This window comes from Melanotaenia boesemani, chromosome 4 (genome assembly GCF_017639745.1).
Source record: "Melanotaenia boesemani isolate fMelBoe1 chromosome 4, fMelBoe1.pri, whole genome shotgun sequence".
NCBI lineage: Eukaryota > Metazoa > Chordata > Actinopteri > Atheriniformes > Melanotaeniidae > Melanotaenia > Melanotaenia boesemani.
In genome coordinates, this window is record NC_055685.1 from 30,770,098 (window position 1) to 30,790,033 (window position 19,936).

At 37.6% G+C, this 19,936-nt stretch overlaps 1 protein-coding gene across 3 annotated transcripts; it reads left to right on the top strand.

Annotated features, from left to right (window-relative positions):
- The first annotated feature begins 2,118 nt into the window (after positions 1 to 2,118).
- Positions 2,119 to 19,352, top strand: wbp1lb (WW domain binding protein 1-like b). Of its 3 annotated transcripts, none has more exons than XM_041984167.1 (4): positions 2,119 to 2,475; positions 7,974 to 8,076; positions 12,353 to 12,514; positions 15,952 to 19,352. In XM_041984167.1, exons 1-4 carry the CDS (start codon positions 2,389 to 2,391, stop codon positions 16,788 to 16,790), a joined length of 1,191 nt encoding a protein of 396 aa, XP_041840101.1. In that variant the 5' UTR covers positions 2,119 to 2,388; the 3' UTR covers positions 16,791 to 19,352. The 3 variants fall into 3 exon arrangements, with proteins under 3 accessions (XP_041840101.1, XP_041840102.1, XP_041840103.1); XM_041984168.1 differs by lacking the exon at positions 2,119 to 2,475 and adding an exon at positions 5,300 to 5,361; XM_041984169.1 differs by lacking the exon at positions 2,119 to 2,475 and adding an exon at positions 7,369 to 7,921 and having other exon boundaries at positions 7,953 to 8,076.
- Positions 19,353 to 19,936: the final 584 nt, after the last annotated feature.

The following is a 19,936-nucleotide window of genomic DNA, read 5'->3' on the forward strand; positions in this document are numbered from 1 at the left end:
TATGTTTGTTGTTGTCTTTGTCATTTATCTATACAAACAAACAGAGTGTATGCAAATCATTGTGTGTAAATTCTGCGTGGGCTGTTGTGAAATAGATGCCAGTTGGGTTGCTGCATGTATTTGCTAAGACGCTCACGTAAGATTTTTAAACCTGATCCAGTTAAGTTTAAAGTCTTAAAGTCTTAAAGTCAGGTTTATTTGTCAATTTCTTCACATGCCCATAACATACAAAGGAATCGAAATTACGTTTCTCACTGTCCCATGCGTATACAGGTATACAGTTTAAATAAAAATGTGAAATTCCATCATACATGAAAAACTAGCAGTGAAATTTTCATCCTTTAAATTTAGCAGGGGAAATTTTACAGTATCTGCAGTGATTCAATTTAGAAGTAAACCATTGTGAAGACATTTTAATAATGGGAGGATGTTTGGTGCATTAATTTTATTTTTTTTTACCTTTTGATGAAAGATGATTACTAACTTGCTTACTTTTTCTTAGAACTTCAAACTCAGCTTTCTGTCTGAGTTAGGTAGAAGTTCAGCTTGCAGTAACTATACAGTAGTTTAGAGACACGATGAGTAGAAATTTCATGGCCTTTGGTACAGCTTATGTGTAACACTCGACAGGGATTCCCATCCCAAAAAAGGGCACCACTAAGGTCCTGAATGACCAGGGCAACCCAGAAACCCAGGGCATCAGCAGCAATCCCGGAGCATGAACCCAAGTCACCCCAGCACGAAGACTACCCCGGACACACCCGGAGGTTGGCAGAGGCCAGCACCCACCCCAATGCTCCAACCGCACACCCCAGGAACCAGGGCACCTTTGACCACTCTGCTGAGAAACTTTCTACATGTTTCTTTCTGGACCACCAACACATCCTGTTGATAACTGACTTCCTCACCTACAAGACACAAAGGATGGTGGTGAACAGCATCTTGTCAGACAAACTTTCTACCTCCACTGGCTCTCCCCAAGGTTGTGTCCTCTCTCCTCTTTTTTCAGCACAACACCATGGCTCAGCTCTACAGTATTTTATAGACTGGTGTGAAAGCTCCTGCCTCAAGCTCAACATAAGTAAAACTAAGGAGATGATTGTGACCTTTTCCCCCAAACAGAAAGAACTGGCTGAAGTGGTTACCACCATCATTCAGGACAAGCCAGTGGAGATTGTAGAGGAATCCAAATACCTGAGAACTATCTCCAACAACCAACTGAGGTTTTCCTCTAATGCAGAAGAAATCCGTAAGAAGTGCCATCAGGGACCTTAGAAAACAGAAATCCTTTGGGGTGAACAAGGACATTCTCACCACATTCTATTACACTTTTATTGAAAATGTAATAATCTTTTTTTTTTTCAGCTGCAATTCTACAATTGGTACATTTCTATCACCCTACAGAACAGGAGCCGTCTGCTCAATGTGGTCAAAGTCTGTTAAAAAAAGATTGAGCAGTCGGTAAGAACTCTTATCACTTTCTGTGGAAAGCAGGCTGTAAACCTGGCATGCAGGATTTTAAAGGACCCCTCCCATGTTCTTTTTCCAGAGTTTCAGTGGCTCCCTTTGGGATGCAGACTCTGCTGTCCAGGCTGTAGGACACAAAGGAGGAAGTCTACTTTCATCCCTAAGGCTGTCAAGGTTCTGAACCCTGAACACCTCCTAAATAACCAAAGCACTTTAATCACCCTCATGTCTTTTTAATACCACATTGTGAATGTTGTCTGCTGTCTGTGTTTGTTGCCCGTATGTATTTTAATTTATTTTATAAAGCTGCTGTTATTCCTTTTAAAAAATTTACCCTTGGGGACATATAAAGTGATTTGAGTTGAACTGAAATTCGTCATTTTATCACCTTTTAATTTAATACGACCTAATATAGTAAATAATGATAAAATTACATTTCTCAGTTCCATAATGTAGATGTTCTTTCCCGCCTTCAGAACATGTGTTCATGAAACAGAGAAGGGGAACCTTGGAAGATAGCCAGTCCATGCATTAAAGACGCACCGATCAATGATTGGTCAACCTTTTCCCAGCTTGCAGGGCTATCCAATCACGGGTCAGTCCGCAAAAACAGTTATGATCCACAGAACTGTACGCCCATCACGTTGCGCACATGGATCTGGTCTAGGTGACCACGCCACACCCAGCTGACAGAAGCGGAGTTCCTGTGCTTGGGGAACGGCTTGTGTAAGAGCTGTTTCAGCCGCTGGCACCGACAGCAACTAGTTGCGCCAGCACCGTTCCTTGCTGAAATGTTCGGGACGCAAAGGAGGCGGCGCATACAGCGGCCTTCCAGCTCGGCACGAGCCGACAAGTAGTTGGAAGATACTCGGACAGCAGATTGTACATGCTAATGTTTTTCCGCAGTCTGCGCTTGGAGGAATGAAAGGCTTATGTTTGGGTCTTAAAATGGGATTGTTTTTACACGCTGTCGGCTCTGTCACCCCCACGGAGTCCGCAGCAGACAGGGTAAGGTTGAACAGCCAAATACCTTTATGGAAACTGTTAGCTTGTTAGCCGAATAAGTTAGCAAATCATAAATGTACACATGCATGTGCTCAATTCGCAATAACTTTTGTTACTTTGGCAGGCTAGTATATCGACTGGCGATAGTCATCGACCTGCCTTAACAAGTATTGTTTTAATCACAAAGATGTTTGTATGGTTGCAAAGTTAGCCTGTTAGCATCGGAAGCTAACATAGCTTAACTAAAAAAACAGCCGGGGCCTTGTTGTGTTTATGATTGACTGTTGACATTTTGACACCAAAAGCGAAATTCATTCACGGTATGGGCAGTCGTAGATGTAGTCCAAGTAGTAGATGGATGAAGTTCTTATTTAGAAAAAAATATCTTTTGTAAGCAAAAAAACAAACTTCTAACACACTAATGTGTGTCAAGACAACATGTCAAGGCAACATGTAATCTTACGTGCGTGTTCACAAGGGCATCCGTATCGTCTGTTGTAACAACAGTCAGACATTAAGTTAGCTACTGGTTATATCTTAAATATAAATGTATATCCTCGAGAGGGAAGTTTGTGGTGTAGTACATTAGAATTGGATACATTGCTTTGCATATTAATTAAATACCATAGTTATTTAAAAATAGTACACTGACTACTGTAATTCTTTCCCTCTTTTTTTTTAAAAAAACCCCCCATTTTTGTTAATTTGATAATTACCTGCAGTATTTTAACAACAGTTGTTCAGTAGTTTGTTGCTTTCTTGTTTGGTAATGTTTTAAATGTGTGGTGCAGGCAGGCACCACACACTCCTGGACTCTTTAACTTCAGGACCTTGACGTTGTAGTGTGTGCAGAGATTTGGTATTGTTTTACTGAAATAAGCAAGGCTTTTCCTGAACAGCAAAAACAAACAAACAAAAAACGACAATCAGGATGGCAGCATGTTTTGTTTAAGATTAGAATCTGTAGATATCTTACAAGATTAATGAAGCCTTCACTGATGCACAAGTTACCAGTGTCCACACAGATTCTGGCTTTTAGAGCATGATAGAAAGTTGGATGGTTGCTCTGTTTTTTAAGCTACTTGTCATGGCAAAATCGCTCCTGATTGGAATGCGTTGCATCCTGATGAATCACAGATCATGAACATTCAATATCTGTTTTTGGTCAAGTCCAGGGATCATGAACTCTGAACCTCTTGAGCCAGTTTCCTGCAGATTTAGATGTTTACCTACTGCAACATACCTAGTATGTACCAAGTACCAACTAAAATGGTTCTACAACAGCTTGTTGTCAAGTTCTACCCAAGCCCTTTAACGACTCATTATTTGAGTCAGGTGTGTTACCTCGTGGAAACATTAAAATCCTGCAGGACACTGGCTCAAGAGGTTTGAGCTGGTGATCCCTGGTCTAGGCCTTTTAATGTTTAACATCTTTCAATGTTATATGATGTAACCGTTATGAAATCCCTTAATTCTTTGCAGTGTTACACTGAGGAACTTTCTCATAAATAGAAAAACTAGTTGCATACTCAGCTAGTTGCTTACAGTAGCAACACTAGTGCTTACGCAGAGACTACAGCCTCTCTTTTGCAGACTTAAAAAAAAAAAGTGATACATTTTTTTTTTTTTGACCGGACGGTTTGATTAGATCAGACATTCTCCATTAAAACAAAGCTATTGTTCTAATGATTCATACTGTCGATGGCTGTAAAAGAACACCTTCATGTTAAGTGAAAGATCAGGAGGGGTCTTATGTGTAGTAGCTGAATTAGTAAGTCCAGCAGGACTCTAAGTAGATCAACTCTGGCACAGCGGTAGAGACTTAAAATCTTGCAGCCACTTATCTCCAGACACCGTATCCGATAGTCTCCAAGAGACTTTTGAACTCTGCTTGTTTCAGCAGCTTCTCATTAGGGTTGATTTTATTCTAATGCATTGATAGTTTCAGGGAAGGAAACCAAGTCTAGTTTTAATCTGTTGGTGTGGTATGAGAGAGGTGGATTGTTATATTGTTGCATGTTTGGATGGGATCCCAGGGAATCTAGTCTGTGTAGATTCTTTGTGAGGCCACTATCAGGACAAGTGAAACGTGAGAGTTGTTGATGGACTCAGATTTTTTGTTTATTTTTTATTTTAGGTAAAACTGTCACCTTTGGTTTGGTTATATATGGGTGAATGTTTAAGATTGAGTGCTTTCTCAGTATCAGGCCTAATCTGCAAAATCTTCACCCCCCTTTTCATGCATCCGTTGAACATTTAAACTAGATGGTTATATTCAGTGCAAAAAGAGCTCAGCCTTCAAACTGGAGTGCACATGTTACAGAATGTCTATTAAGTTTGAGAGAAGAGCTCAAGTTATCACAGATTTGAAGAACAGAACATCGTGTGATCATTAAATCTCTTTGTTTAGGTTTGGGTTTTAAAAGAATGTCATGTTGATAAAGCTCAAACGGCTGATGATCCGTCACAGTTTGAAGTCGTGGCTGTAAATTATTGTCAGCAGTTTGAGCTGATGTGCTGTATTTGACAGCTCATTCCTGTGTTACTCTCTGTCTGGCTGTCCTCTCCCTGCCTGAGCACACACCTCTCACCAGCTTATTATCATGCAGCGGTGTAGCTAGGAGCTTGCTCTCCGTTGCTCCTTGGAAATTTCCGTAAAGCAATCCTTGTCCACTGTTTGGGCTGGATTGGAGTGGGGTGAGGGTTTGTGTGTGTGTGTGTGTGTGTGTCTGCTTGTGCAGCCGTGTGGGTAGGGTTGACGAAGAAAGGGAGCGAGTGAGAATACATTGGAGCATTTTGACTTCTCCTCTCTGTGGGATAATGACCCCTTGAGAAAGTGGAGACTCGTCTGGATCCTGGATCATCATGACTCTCAGTCGAAGACCTGTCGTACGTACAGTCGATAGAGATAAAGAAGGCTACGCTTATCCTCGTGTAGAACTTTTGGCTGCTGGTCATTAAGATAATCTTAACATAGTTCAGTTTCATAGAAAAGTGCATCAGCCTGTCTCATGAGATGTATGATCAGAGTACTCTGTTTAGGTCCAGTTAGCTTTTTTTCCCCAGGTTGGATAGATGGTATCAGGTTTTGACTAAACTAGTTAGCTATATTGAGAGTTAAAACATACAGCTGCATGCTATTGGGGTGAAGACAGATGCCTTATTGATTTGTGACCAACCTAAGTGGAGATAGTTTATTAGAACTGGGGTGATTTACTGACTGGTTTTGTTCTGGGTGTCATTTAAAACACCATGAAACACCATTTAGCAGCACATCACAACAGCTGTGTATAAATGTTTGATAGATATTTGCAGTGTTATTTTACCAGCTCAAAAGGCATTTAGCATTCTGGCTATGTAGAAAAAACAACTATGAACACATTAATTAATTAATCTGTTTGACTTCTTTTAAAATAGTAATACTAAACTATTACTAAATTATGATGAATTTTTGAGTCTTTGAGTGGTTCCCCTCTTTGTTTTATGTATTGCATCATAGAATTGTTTAACTCTTGAAACTGCTAGATCGCTGGCACCCCTGAACTGCCTATATTATCAAAAATTGCTTAGGAGCAGCAATGTGTAAGTCTTTAGGGTAAATTGGGATCAATAACTTATTCTTTAGGTGATCTAAAGATGTTTTGCTTGCGTTTATATCCCATCCAGGAGGTTAACAATCCGGCCGCAAAATAGTGTTTACCCAGAGACTCCACAATGAGGGATCCATGATGGCACTATTATTTTTTATAATAAAAAGATCTCTATCTCTACTTTGTTGCTTAAAAACCTTTATTTTGACCTCTACATTCTGATAAACTTTTGACCAGTTAGATTATTATTGATGGTTATATTCAACCAGGACCAGCCAATGATAAACATGTGAAAGTTATCTGTCTGAAAAGAACAAAAAATAATGGACCTCTATTTCTGGAATAAAGCCAGGAAGACGTTTTGATTCAGTGGCGCCAAAACTTAGTGTGTAAATATGTAAAAAGTTTCTGTTGTGCATTGGTTTAAATTCCTCCTGAAAGTAAAGACTTGAGAGAATGACAGGCAGATGAAGAAAAGCTTGGAAATGGTTGATCTGTGTGTTATTTCTACAAAGTAGATATTGGAAAATTCAGCTTGCATAACTTGAGCCTCATAATCTGACAACTGAGGGTGTCCTGAAAAAAGTCTTTGTGCTTAAAAGGGTTCTACATGCATTTTTCCATTAAAAACTCATTTTAAAAAGGCAGGTAGACCGAAAATGGCTTAAGATTTTTAAAGGTTAAGTAACTTTTATCAGCTCAGATTTAATCTTGACATTCTTATTTTTAGACTGTTTTGTGACAATATGTCATCATTGCCTAATAATTAAAGCAGCAGTAAACATTGAGGTCAGCCAAATCAGGTCATACCTTTATAATTTAAGCTGGTATTGTTCTAATGTCTTAAGGCTTTTTTAAAAATTATTTAATTTGTAAGGTTTTTATATATTAGACTCCAGGATAACCAGATTAGATTTTGATGGTCAAAGGTGTAGGTCACTTTGACCGTAAATCCATCCCGTTCTAGCGAAGGTGATATTTCTGGAATGCAGGGAGGGAATTTAATTACTTCTGGCACAAACATCAGCTTGGACTCCATCAAGGACTGATTAAAATGTAGTGCTCAGTGTCACCATGACCTCTCGAGTGAAGTTTTGGGGCCTAAATGTAGAATTCATACACTTTTTATGACCTGGTTTTATCACAATCTTTGTTTCAACCTTACTACTCTGCAGTGAGACAGAAGTATATTATCAGTTATATGTGGGAACAAAACAGCCAGGAGCACACACCAACGTTTTATTTATTTATTTTTTTTCCTGCCACCAGTCTGTAGTAGTGGGTGCAGTTTTTTTGACAGAAACACACACCTATGAGCTGCTATGTTTCACATGGATGCTTTGGAGCAACTTGCAGAAAAAAAGCAGAAGAGATTAATTCATTTTTGTTTTGTTTATGTGAGTGGAAGACAACTGTCACTCAACTTCACTCTTGGTACCCCCTGAGTTGGAGCTGACATTTGTGGTCCGATCAAAACTGGCTTGATTGCTTATTATGAAAAGCTGTGTGCAGCCTGCAAAATCCAGTTTGATGCCATCTCTCTATGTTGTTGTAGCTTGCAGGTTTGTGTCCTGAAAGGTGGTGGTAGTTACTGGACCTATTGTGAGTACACTGCAGCCCTCTGAGGGGAAACACATCACTACTGGCGATGGGAGAGGATTTAGCTGGGCTGGTCATGTTTTAAAGAATCTGTTCGATCATGCTACTTTTGATGGAAAAATGCAATTCCGTTAGTAGTTTAGTGTGCATGGCTGGACTCAGGATCTAGTAAGATGATGTTTTCTATTGTTTTTATTCAGAGGTATCATTGGAAATATAAACATTTATTTTCATGAGTCAAGAGGTCTGTATTTGTTAAAGTTGAAGGTTATGGTAACATGCGTTTTAAAGTGAGCATTTCTTATGTTTCAGAGCTTGCTCCACTGTGAGGGTGTCAACAACCAGAGCTACTTCTGTGAGTCGGGACACTGCTGCGGTGAATCCCAGTGCTGCAGTTACTACTATGAGCTTTGGTGTAAGTATCCACCTTTATGCTTCTTTCCACTATCTTTCCCTCCATCTTTGTAATCTTAACAGCATGAGTTTATATGTTCAAACTGTTACATGAGCTGAAATACTTTGTCATCCTCAAAAATGCCCGTACGTCTTGTTCTTTCACAGCGATCAAACTGTCAGGAATGATGCAACAACCTCTAATTAAATGTAACCTCCTTTGTCAAATAAATGATTTACAGCCCAGAGTATTTCAAAGAGTAACTTTTTAAACATTTAAAAACCTGCAAAGAGCTCGATTAACCACAGATGAAGGGTACACCTCAGAGGCATTATTAGAAAATAAGTTTGTCCACTCATTTTCTGATGAACTTTTTTTTACTTATTTAAATATTGCATATTGTCTTTTAATTAACTTTATCTTGTCTGAATACAGTGTACACCATTGTAGTGTATCATGGGAACTAAAACCAGAGATAAATCTGTTAAAGTTGATGTATACATTTCTGACATAAAAGCCAGTATTGAATATTTTGTTAATTCTATTTCCATTAAAATTGCATTTGAACAGAGTATTATTTCCATAGTCAAAAACTATTTATTTATTTTACTGAGAAGCATAGCACACATAAGTGAGTCCGCATGTCTTATGTCACTGAGGTAAAAAAATTAACTAAATAATGCAAATTAAAAATTTGCATTATGATAAAATATACACAATTAAAAAAATAATTAAAATATATTTAAAATCATGAAAAAAATGTACATCTTTCTGAAGACTCAGAAGCAGCTGTTTCAGTTCCTTTGTTAATTCTCCTGCAGGTTAAATCTTCATGCAAACAAAATGTTTGTTCATCCAAATACCGAGGACTCCTCTGCACCGGTTCTTTCAGAACTTTGCAGCAAATACGGCTCATGCAGATAAATTATCTGTAAATGACAGTTGTAGTCAGGTTTTATTTTTATTCTATTTTTAATTTTTGATGTGTTTTTTTTTTTTTTTTTTTTTTTTTGTTTCTTTTGGGAATCACACCTTTTCTTGTCAAGTTTATTCACCTAGTATACGTTCTTAACCTTTTTTTATCACTGTACTGTTTTAATTGATCTCACTTTTGGTTTCATTTGTATTTAATAACTAAACAAAACTAATCTGCTGATTAATAAGCCAAAATCTTGTCAAATATGACATGATAAAAAATATCTAAAAAATACGACATGAGACTAAATCATCACACATTTATATGTCACATGTACGTGAAACTGCACATACGACAAGACGGTCTAGTAGGCTAATAGTTCAGGAAAAAAAATCAGGTTCCCACAAGAACAAAATAGAAAAGCTCATGTCAGGTTTATAAACAACAAATCTACTAAATATTAGATTTTCCGACAGCGAAAAAAAAAAAAAAAAAAAAAAGACGCATACTTTTTAAGACGCATTGTGGGTAATTTTGAGTGCAATAGTTTTTTTCTCTCTGGACATTCGGATACTCCTAAAAAAAAATGGCGTGACCCCTTTATAAGGCACTATGTAGGGAGTAGGGAGCATATCAAGACACAGCCCCTGTCTACACAAACGAGTTGAAGTGTGTCTGCTAAATCACCCAGGCATTTTGCTCACGTGAAAATGGTGTTTTGGGAGCCTGAAACCCCTATTATCTTTTTTTTCTTTTAAACCAGATCCAAAAATGAATAAACAGGGTCATCAAAATCTGCTACAGAATATTTTAGCACATCTACCCTCAGTCAAAAAAAGAAAAAAGAAAAAAAGGCCTCTTATAAGGCTGCAGCTTGTGAATCCAATTAATTTTCTTCTCTGTACTGTAGTTTAATGAGGTCAGAGCAGGTGGAGCTACAGTAGTGGAGTAGTTCATGTCTATCCTGGTAACCTTTATTTTTTCCTGCAAGATTTGATTAATAAAACACCACCTGAAAAACACCACAGAGCAGATAATCTTTCCCTAATTTAAAAACAAAAAGTAAGACTATATGTTGTTTGACTTTAGCTTAATTGAATGACAGGACTCAGCCAGGATACATTATTTATGTTGAGAATCTCACTAATGAAAGCATAAAGCCAAGCCTGGTTTCAGCACAGGCTGGGGTAGGGTGTCCATGGCGTTTTAGTATGTTTGCATGAAGGGTTCCTAAAGGAAAATAGGTTGGGAACCACTGGTCTAAGGGACGTTAAACAGAGGAGAACTCATTTGTTACATACTGTACATGGTCAAATGTGTGGTTTCTTTGTGATTTCTTTTTCTTCTAATCCACTTACCTAAAATACATGTAACTGTGTCACTGTTTTAGTTTAACAGGAATAAACTGTTTGTGGGGACACATGTGTGTCCAGATCTTAAAGGTTTGGACTTCAGCTGGTTAAAAGAAAACAAACAAGCAGAGACTATATTGAGTTTGGCAGTTTGTGTGGATTTCTAGAAATAAGCAACAGTCAAACCAGCTTCAGACAATTTCAAATTTCAGCATTAACGTTTACCTAACTCGAAGGAACGAAGCACAATCTGTACCCAAACCATTGAAATGATCAGCTGAACTTCTTGGCACACACCTAGTAAACAAAACTATTTCCTGTTGTGAAGTCTGAACTCTATAGTTTTAAAATAAAACTAATTTGTTAAAAATCAGGAAATGTTAGACGAATATAGACCGTTAAACACTCAGATTTAAAGGTGGTGTTAGTTGCCATGATTTCTTTAAATTATTGTTTTCTTTGCATTTATTTTGCAGTTTGGGCCAGACTCTATTTATTTATTTATTTGTTTGTTTGTTTGGTATTGTGAAAGTAAATATTTTAAAAAATTACAGAAAAGATGGGGAAAAAAAAACTAAAGTGTGTAGGCAGTTGTTAGTAGCTTTGCCAAAACAATGTTACCAAATTACATTTACAACAAAATATACATTGGAAAAAAGATTTACATCATAACCAAAACTGAAAGTAAGAGCAACTTGTAAAAATATTACCAACAACAAGACCTTTTGCATTTCATTTTTCATGATACTTCATTATTATATAATTTATGTACTTCCTTTTAAATTATTTCAAAGTAGAACTCATTTTTAAGTCATCAGAACAACAGTTTGACACCAGTGACAGATATACAGTGAAACTTAATATTCGTCCGTACCTTGGGTTTGCTAAACATTTAATTTAGTTTATAACATTTCTCCCTCTTTTTAAACAGCCTATGGATACAGCATGGCAGTTGATTATTACTAACTTTATACATAATTTGAATAGTGCTGTAATCTACTAGATCTCTAAATTTCAGTATGTGTACTTGAATAAATAGTGGATTTGTTGGTTTACAATACATTTTTATTTATTTTTTTTACAAATGATATGGTCTTCTTTTGCAGTAAGAAAACTGAATTTGTGCTTGTGTGATATGGGACAATCACTGAGTTATATAAAATAAAAAGTGATTTCTGACACAGATAGTCCTTTATTTCGTACAGTACAATAGATTTTGACATAATTTATATGTGATTTCCAGTTTAGATTATGGTCTACAATAATGCCTAAAAACTTTTCTGTAACCGTGTCAATTTCATGGTTATTTATTTAAATTTTTTGTAACTATTTGTTTTACTTTTTGCAAATATAACACATTTTGTTTTTCCAAAGTGAAGAGATAATTTGTTGAGAACAAACCATTGGTTAATTAACTCAAACTCATTTTCCACTGTGTCCACAAGCTGTTTTAAGGTGTCTCCGCTACAAAAGAGAGTTGTATCATCAGCAAATAAAATGCACTTCAGCAACTGGCAAACAAGACACAAATCATTAATAAACAATATAAACAGTAAAGGGTCTAGTACAGAGCCCTGTGGCACCCACATGATACCTGTAGTAACTCAGAATCCGTATTATTTACATGTATAAATTTATACAAGTTCGCTAAATAACTCCGTGACCATTCAAGTGCAACTCCTCTGAATCCGTACCCATGTAATTTATCAAGTTAATGACAGATTGCAGATGTAAGTGAAAGACTTAACAACAGATTTATTATGTTTGCTCAAGAACATATTGTGACTTTGTTTTTAGACACTATATATAATAAATGTTTTTAAAAGATGTGAACATTTGACTGTCAGTTCCAGATGTTTGGAGCATTTGATCTGCTGTTATGCTTGTGTTAGCTGCAGGTTTTTCTTGTTACATCACCATGTGGATTTAGGGAAAAAAAAACACTTTTTGCTGTTTAAACTTTGTCATCATATGAGTTTACATTTTCTGAGAGTTGGATAATAAACACGACTCTGCTGATCTCCTGCAGGGTTTTGGCTTGTGTGGGCGATCATCTTCATTTTGAGCTGCTGCTGTGTGTGTCACCATCGCCGCACAAAACATCGGCTGCAGCAGCAACAACGGCAGCACGAGATCAACCTCATAGCTTACCGTGAAGCACACAACTACCCCTCTGTGCCCTTTTACTTCAGTAAGATCTACCACTCATACACCTAGATTATCTAGCAATATTAATATATGTTCTGTGTTTATCAGCTTCATTCATTCAGTTGTCAGCCTCCTTGTTTCCGCCTACACCCTGCAAAATGTTCTAATAAACTCTTTGTACAACACACCTACAGCAAACAGAGAGGGCTGGGAAGTTCTGGTGAATCCAGTGGAGTACTGTGGCAGCAACGACCCACATCTGTACTTCTCTGTACTTTTGTTTTCATGACCCTTCCTTTAAATTAGACTTGGTAAATAATTTTGTGATCAGAGAATTCTAACTGTTGGAGTATTTCAGAGTTATATATTATACAAAGAGGCATTAATGGAAACTACATCACCAGTGTACATTGCACTGTTCATGTACATATGCAAGAAAATAAAAAAGAAATACTCTAACTTAAGACCTGATTAACCCAAACTAAGGTTTGGCTCAGACTTCAATTTTTTTGGTAGCGTTTTCCAGCAGCAGTGTTTGTTTACATCAGAAATCTGTTTTTTCCTCTACTTCTGCAAATGTCAAAAAGATTCATTCTGCTGAAACGTGATGCATGTAAACTAATATTTGAACTGAATTGTGAGGAGCCTAAAGATTTCTACCCCTAATATAAACCTGGCTCGTGTTTAGATGGATGTTGTTTGAGACGAAGGTAGACTTTTCCCATTTTGTAGAATATTCGATTCAGGGACTCAAAAGTCTCTTGCAACTGTTTGCTGATTCTCCTTATAATAAGATCAGCAGGATGCAGATCTGGACTGCATGCTGGACAGTTCAAGGCAAAGGCAAATTTATTTGTATGGCACATTTCATGTACTAGACAATTCAAAGTGCTTTACATAAATCGTTACAGCAGGGTGCAGAAAGCAATGCAAGTGCGTTAAAAAATAAAAATTAAAAATAAATAAATAAAGATTAAAAGATATGCAATTAATGAAATAAAAGCAGAAGGAATATGCTAAAATAAAATAGATAAAATGCAAGAAATAAAGTTAAAGACAATATTAAAACATGATTCCAGCTTAAAAGAACCAGATGTAGATTTTGACATGTAAATAAAAACTAGTGAAATGCAGCAGAGAACAGGTGGGTCTGTAACCTTGATTTAAATAAACTGAGTGTTTCAGCTGATCTGAGGCTTTCTGGGAGTTTGTTCCAGACATGTGGAGCATAGAAACTGAATGCAGCTTCTCCATTTCTGGTTCTGACTCTGGGAACTGATAAGAAACTGGAACCAGATGACCTGAGAGTTCTGGTAGGTTCATACTGGGTCAAGAGGTCACTGATGTATTTTGGTCCTAAACCATTCAGAGGTTTATAGACCAGCAGCAGAACTTTAAAAATCTATTCTCTGACGGACAGGCAGCCAGTGTAAAGCCCTCTGAGCTGGACTGATGTGGTCCACTTTCATGGTCTTAGTGAGGACTCGAGCAGCTGAGTTCTGAATCAGCTGCTGGTGTCTAATTGATTTTTTAGGTAGAACCTGTAAAAATACTGTTACAATAATCAAGCCGACTAAAGATGAAAGCTGGACTAGTTTTTCCAGGTCCTGCTGAGACTTCAGATCTTTTACCCTTGATATATTCTTAAGGTGATAGTAGGCTGACTTTGTAATTCCCTTAATGTGTTTTTCAAAGTTAAGGTCTGAGTCCATCAGTACACCCAGATTTCTGGCCTGGTTGGTGGTTTTTAGGTGTATAGACTGAAGCACTGTGGTGACCTTTAATCATTTCTCTTTCGCGCCAAAGACAATCACCTCAGTTTTGTTTTTGTTTAACTGAAGAAGGTTCAGACACATCTAGTCATTAATCTCCTCAATGCATTTACCAAGAGCCTGTATGGGGCCTCGGTCTCCTGGTGACATTGTAATATATATCTGCGTGTCATCTGCGTAGCTATGGTAACTAATTTTGTTTTTCCTCATGACCTGTGCCAGTGGGAGCATGTAGATGTTGGACCTTGGAGAACTCCACATGTAATTTTTGTCTGCTCAGATGTAAAGTTACCTATTGACACAAAGTACTTTTGATTCTCTAAATAAGATTTAAACCAGTTTAGCGCAGTCCCAGAGAGGCCCACCCAGTTCTCCAGTCGTTTAAGCAATATATTGTGTTCGACTGTATCAAATGCAGCACTGAGGTCCAGTAAGACTAAGACTGACATTTTTCCATCATCTGTATTCAAACACACACTGTCTACAAAGCTACACTAGTAAATGATATTACCTTGATGGCAGGTTATTTCTTGAATGTAAACTTCTGTATTGATGGGACTCTCACACAGCCTGGATGATCTTTCTAATCTTTCACACATTGAACCAGACATCAGATTTTTGGTTTTGTTTAGCTTTTTCCAAAAGCAGCTTTAAAGTGAGCTCATTAGGCCACAGAACACATGCGCAGTGTCTTTCTGTCCATCTGAGATGAGCTTGTTTTCAGAAAAGCGTCTGGTGTTTCAGTGCAGGGTTAATTTATAGCTCCTTGCTTGTGTAATACAGTTTCAGGTTACATTTCTGGATGCAGCAGCAGACGGTGCAGAGTGTAAACAGTTTTCCAAGGTCAAGTCAAAGTTTATTTCTGTAGCAGATTTAAAAACAACCATAGTTGATCAAAGCTGAACAATTATAAAAACACTATCAATGTCAAATAAATGGGTAAAATAAAAACTAAGATACGCTAATCAACCAGGTCCAAAGCCGGCAAGAAGAAATAAAATTTTAACTACATTTAAAATGGTCAAGTTTTTAATGTGTGTGTGTTTTTTCTTTTATGTTTTTTTTTTTTTGTTTGTTTTTTTTTGCTGCAAACTGTTTTTGTCAGAGCTCATTGTGTTATATTAATATTATTTAAAATGTGAAGCAGCATTATTTTTGCTAATAATGTTTCTGTTTTTAAATGTTATTTTAAACATTTTCAACATAAAACATCCAGGACCACAACATTACAAAGAATGAGATATAAGAGGGAAAAGGAAAAAATATGGATCAGGATATTTAGAGTCAGTTTATCATAACTTTTTCATCACCACTAACAACCACTCCTGACTCAGAGCAGTGGTCCCTGGCTCAGATGTAATGTTTGCACTGAGATCCGTCCATGGTTTCATACACTGTCAGACCCTTCCTTGTTTGCATGCCCCAGTTTTCAGGAAACGGCCGGCATTGCTGTCTTGGTACCTCGCCAGTGTTGCAAAACCATCTCACACAGTTCTGCAACAGCCCTCAGCACAGATTTGACCCAGAAATAAGCTTGTTTGGTCACATTTTTTCCTCCATTGATTTGAACGTGCTTAAATGGCGGTCAGCAAAGTTCTGCAAGGTGAAACTTTTAGGTGAACAATGTGCTAATCTATACTATTGTGCAACATACATTTCCTTATTTTTTCCCTTCCAGATCTTATTTTAATTTTTTTTTCTTCTTTAGGGTTTCTGCCAAGCTACCTCCTCCCTGACTATGAAGAGGTGGTCAATCGGCCTCCAACTCCTCCCCCTCCATATACTGCCTTACAAGCGGGTCCATCCTCAGTGGCTTCTAGTCCCCTGGCTCCTGAACAGCAGGAGGGGAACTGTCCAACCACACAGTCCTCTCCAGTCCCTCCAGTATCTGATGGGCTGTGTTGCAGACTCAGCATAGAGGAACCACAACCTCCTACCTTAGACTTTAGGCCGAAGCCTGAGGCCAAATCCATGCAAACAGCACAAGATTCAGGCGTGATACTTCTGTCAGATGGGCTCAACATGGAGGGACTCACGAGCCAGGAGAAAAAAACTGGAAGTGGGGATGACTCCTGCAAGGACCCCCTGCTGAAGGATTACAGTCTGTCGGAGGGTTGTACTGAGGATAAAGAGCGGCTCCCCAATGGAAGGAGGAGGCGCTTCACAGGGGACTCTGGGATTGAGGTGTGTGTGTGTGGCCCACGTGGCAGCAGCAGCTGTAGTGGAGCCGGAGGGACAGGCCAGGACGGCAAGGAGTTGAGGGAGCTAGAGAGCCTGCTGGGGCGTGATGTGGACGAAGATGAGGAGGAGGGAGAGGAGGCAGTCGACTTCTGCGACAGCTGCAGTCATCGGGCCTCCTTCAGTGTGGAGGAGGAGCAGGTGCTTGGGGGTTTGGAAAGGAGGGCCGGGCGTGGACCAACAGGAACGTCACAAACACCTCAGAACGCAGGCAGCAGCTCGCTCCACTCACCTGTGTGCCTTCTCCTCCACACCATCAACGAGCAGGACGGACCGGGTCATAGCGCCAGTACTGAGCCGCAGGGCTGAAACCCAGTAAGCACAACAGTTTCAGAGGGAAGAAGATCACATGGCTGCTTTTCTAACAAAGCATTGTTTCATATTTTAATGCTTTCAGAGTGTGACTTTTATGAATGTGCATATCTTAGATAAACCAGGTGTGGGAGCAAGCTGACTCTGATAAAGGTTAAAAAAAGCCTGCTCCTCCCACACTGGAACAGTGGCCTTAACCTGTGTATTCTGGGTTGTTCGGGGACGGTACGTACCCCGTAGCAGCCTGTGGCAAGTGAGATTTTTTTTCCACATAAACCACACTTAGAGTTGTTCAGTCATCCTCAGACAACACAAGCTACTGACCCAGTCAGAGACCACATCAGGAGCGGATGTTCAGCTGTCTTAAAGTCAATGCAAAATTCTGCAAAGCTGTTCTCTGCCGTCGCTTAATTATGTCGTAGAGCAGCTTGCACCGCAGGAACGTTTTGGACGAATGCAGCTCGGAATTACCACCGTGTGTTTTCATACAAGTTTATACTGTCCAGAGATGTTGGAGGAAATCTTTGGGATGTCCAGTTAGACTCGTGCTTTCAAAGTGCTTTTTAAACCGATGAACCGCTCTGCCTTCTGTTTCTGTTGCTGTCAGCTCCGCCAGTGATAGGGAAGTGCACATGCATTTACTAATCTTAGTGTTAGCACTTTGGTTTTGCACACAGTAAATTTCTCTTGGAATTCAGCCCTTATCAAAGGAAAAAAGAAGATTGTTTCTTTTTTTTCTTAATTTAGTCTTAAATTGCAGTATATGCTGGTTTCTTAAGTTTTGTTGCAATGTTAGAAATTAGGTGACTTGATAGTAGGGAATGTAACAAATTTATATCATATACAATCATTTTTAAACTTAAATTGTTAAATGTTTGTAGTTATGTGCCTACCAAGAATAAAATAGAAACTGACTTTTAATGAACAATGATAAGCTTCAGTGAAACCGAAGCCTAAAAATAAGGTACCAAAATCAAGACAAATGTTAAGCTTCTTTGAGATTACAGATAAAATGGACAACATCAGACCTCAAACTTTCAGTCGCTTCAACAGAAAACCAACATCACCAGCTTTACTGTACAGAATCAAACATTTTAGTCTTTGGATTTTCTCATTAACACCCTTTTTTATTAACCATTCTTCAGATTTGTTATTCTATCATTCTATCAACTTTAATAACATCTTTTTTGGGTTATTGTCACCAAAATATAGCTTAAATTAATTATACTAGAAGGTTATTATTGCTGACATCTACATTGGTGCTGTTATTTCTAAGGCAGGACATGCTCTTTTAGAGGCCAAAAACTACAAAAACCTTGAAAAGATGTGGGGTTCTCTTTTTTAATTTTTTTTTTTTTTTTTTTCTTTTTCATCCCTCGCTGAACTTTATATTTAGGTAGTTGCTTATCTAATGGCTTTGGTTGAGCAACAAACACACAAAGATAAAAATTAAACCAAAATAACAAGGAAACAAAGAATCAGATAAGCTAATAAACAGGAGGATATTAGTCACAATTCATATCAGAGAATCTGTTAATAAACAAGGGTTTGTACAACAAGATATTTCTAAAATGCCATGTTTATTTTTGTAATGGACACAGTTCTTGGCAAAGTACAATTCAGTTAGTAATCAATATATTGCTGCACTGCAGATATGAAACAAGCATAAGTTGCACACTGAATGCACCTTATCATGGAGCCTCATCACTTAGAAATGTCTTCAATAGCGTGAATGTTTTAAAAATAAACTTGTTAAACAATCTTGTCAACTGATGTCTATTTGAGACTAAAGATGTTTTTGATGAGAAAATTCTAACATTTCTGCTAAGGCCTCAAGTCATATGTTACAAATACATTTGAGAAAAACTTTTCTTGCATTCTCTGCAAAGCACAAATGCTTCAGCTACCAGGCACACTGGTTTATATGTAATGTTTATCCTGAAAGCATCTTTCATCATATTGTTTTTCCAAATTTCCAGCACAAGTGCAACATGAACTTTCCTGAAGAAATGTTCAGTAGATTGAGTTCTACCCATTTTAGCCTGAACACACTCAAAGTGCTTTTCTATGTTAAAGTTTTTTGTGAACTAGAAAGGGTATTGTGTACTTGTGGTACAAGTAGTTTAAAGATTAGCTATTTTTTTCATATTGGCTGATTCATTTAAAATACATGTATAAAAAAATCTCAAAACCACTTTATATTTACAAATTGTGTACAACTCTGTAACATGATGGTGAACCAAATAGTCAAATTCATATTTTTTTAATGAAATCATTAGCTTTATTATTATGAACTGATTTTTTTGGTCTTATTTTTATTGTGGGTATTAAGTTTTTCTGTTTATGAAAGACAACACTTTGGAGACTTAATTTGAGGTTTTGTGAAGGGTACATCTGACTAACAATACAAGTTTGTTAAGAGATCAGTGCGATCTTGCCAAAGACACTTTTCTTTCCTCTTAAGTGTGTTTTTTTGCACATATTCTTTGAATGTTCTGATCATAAGCCATTTATTACAACTAAGATGGATGTATGTTCAATAAATATTCTAAATTTAAATACAGTTGTCTCTGTGACTTATTTAAGTGAAAGGGGAAGTTTGGATGGAGAAAAAAAATCATGAAAGTATTTCATATCTTGCACTTAGACTATTAACTGTGTTAAAGGTTTTTGAAAACTTGCATGTCGATTTTGGCTTGTGATTTCTCAAAACCTGATCTATGAGCTTTCAAAACATAAGAGGGGTGTTTATTAAATGCTTATACTTATCAAAACTTTAAGTGCTGTGCAAAACTTTTAAGTCTCCTCTCATTCATTTATATATTGCCAGAAAAATGGGAAAAAGGTGCAGCGATTCATTGAGAAACATGTAAGTATAAATGGGAAACTAGTATAGAAGTAAAAAAAAAACCAAGAGTTTGTACAATTCTGATGAGCTTTTCAGATTCAGTATTTTGTCTGGCCGCATTTATTCAACGCCATCCGTTGAATAAACAAGCTTTCTGGAAATTTGTGGATTTGACGAAATACTTTCTTCAAGGACAAAAGCTCAAATTTGGATGTCAGTCACTGTTTCATGTCAAGATATATCAGCTATGTAATTGAAAGTCTTAACGTTAACCTTCATATCTTATTTGAAATTA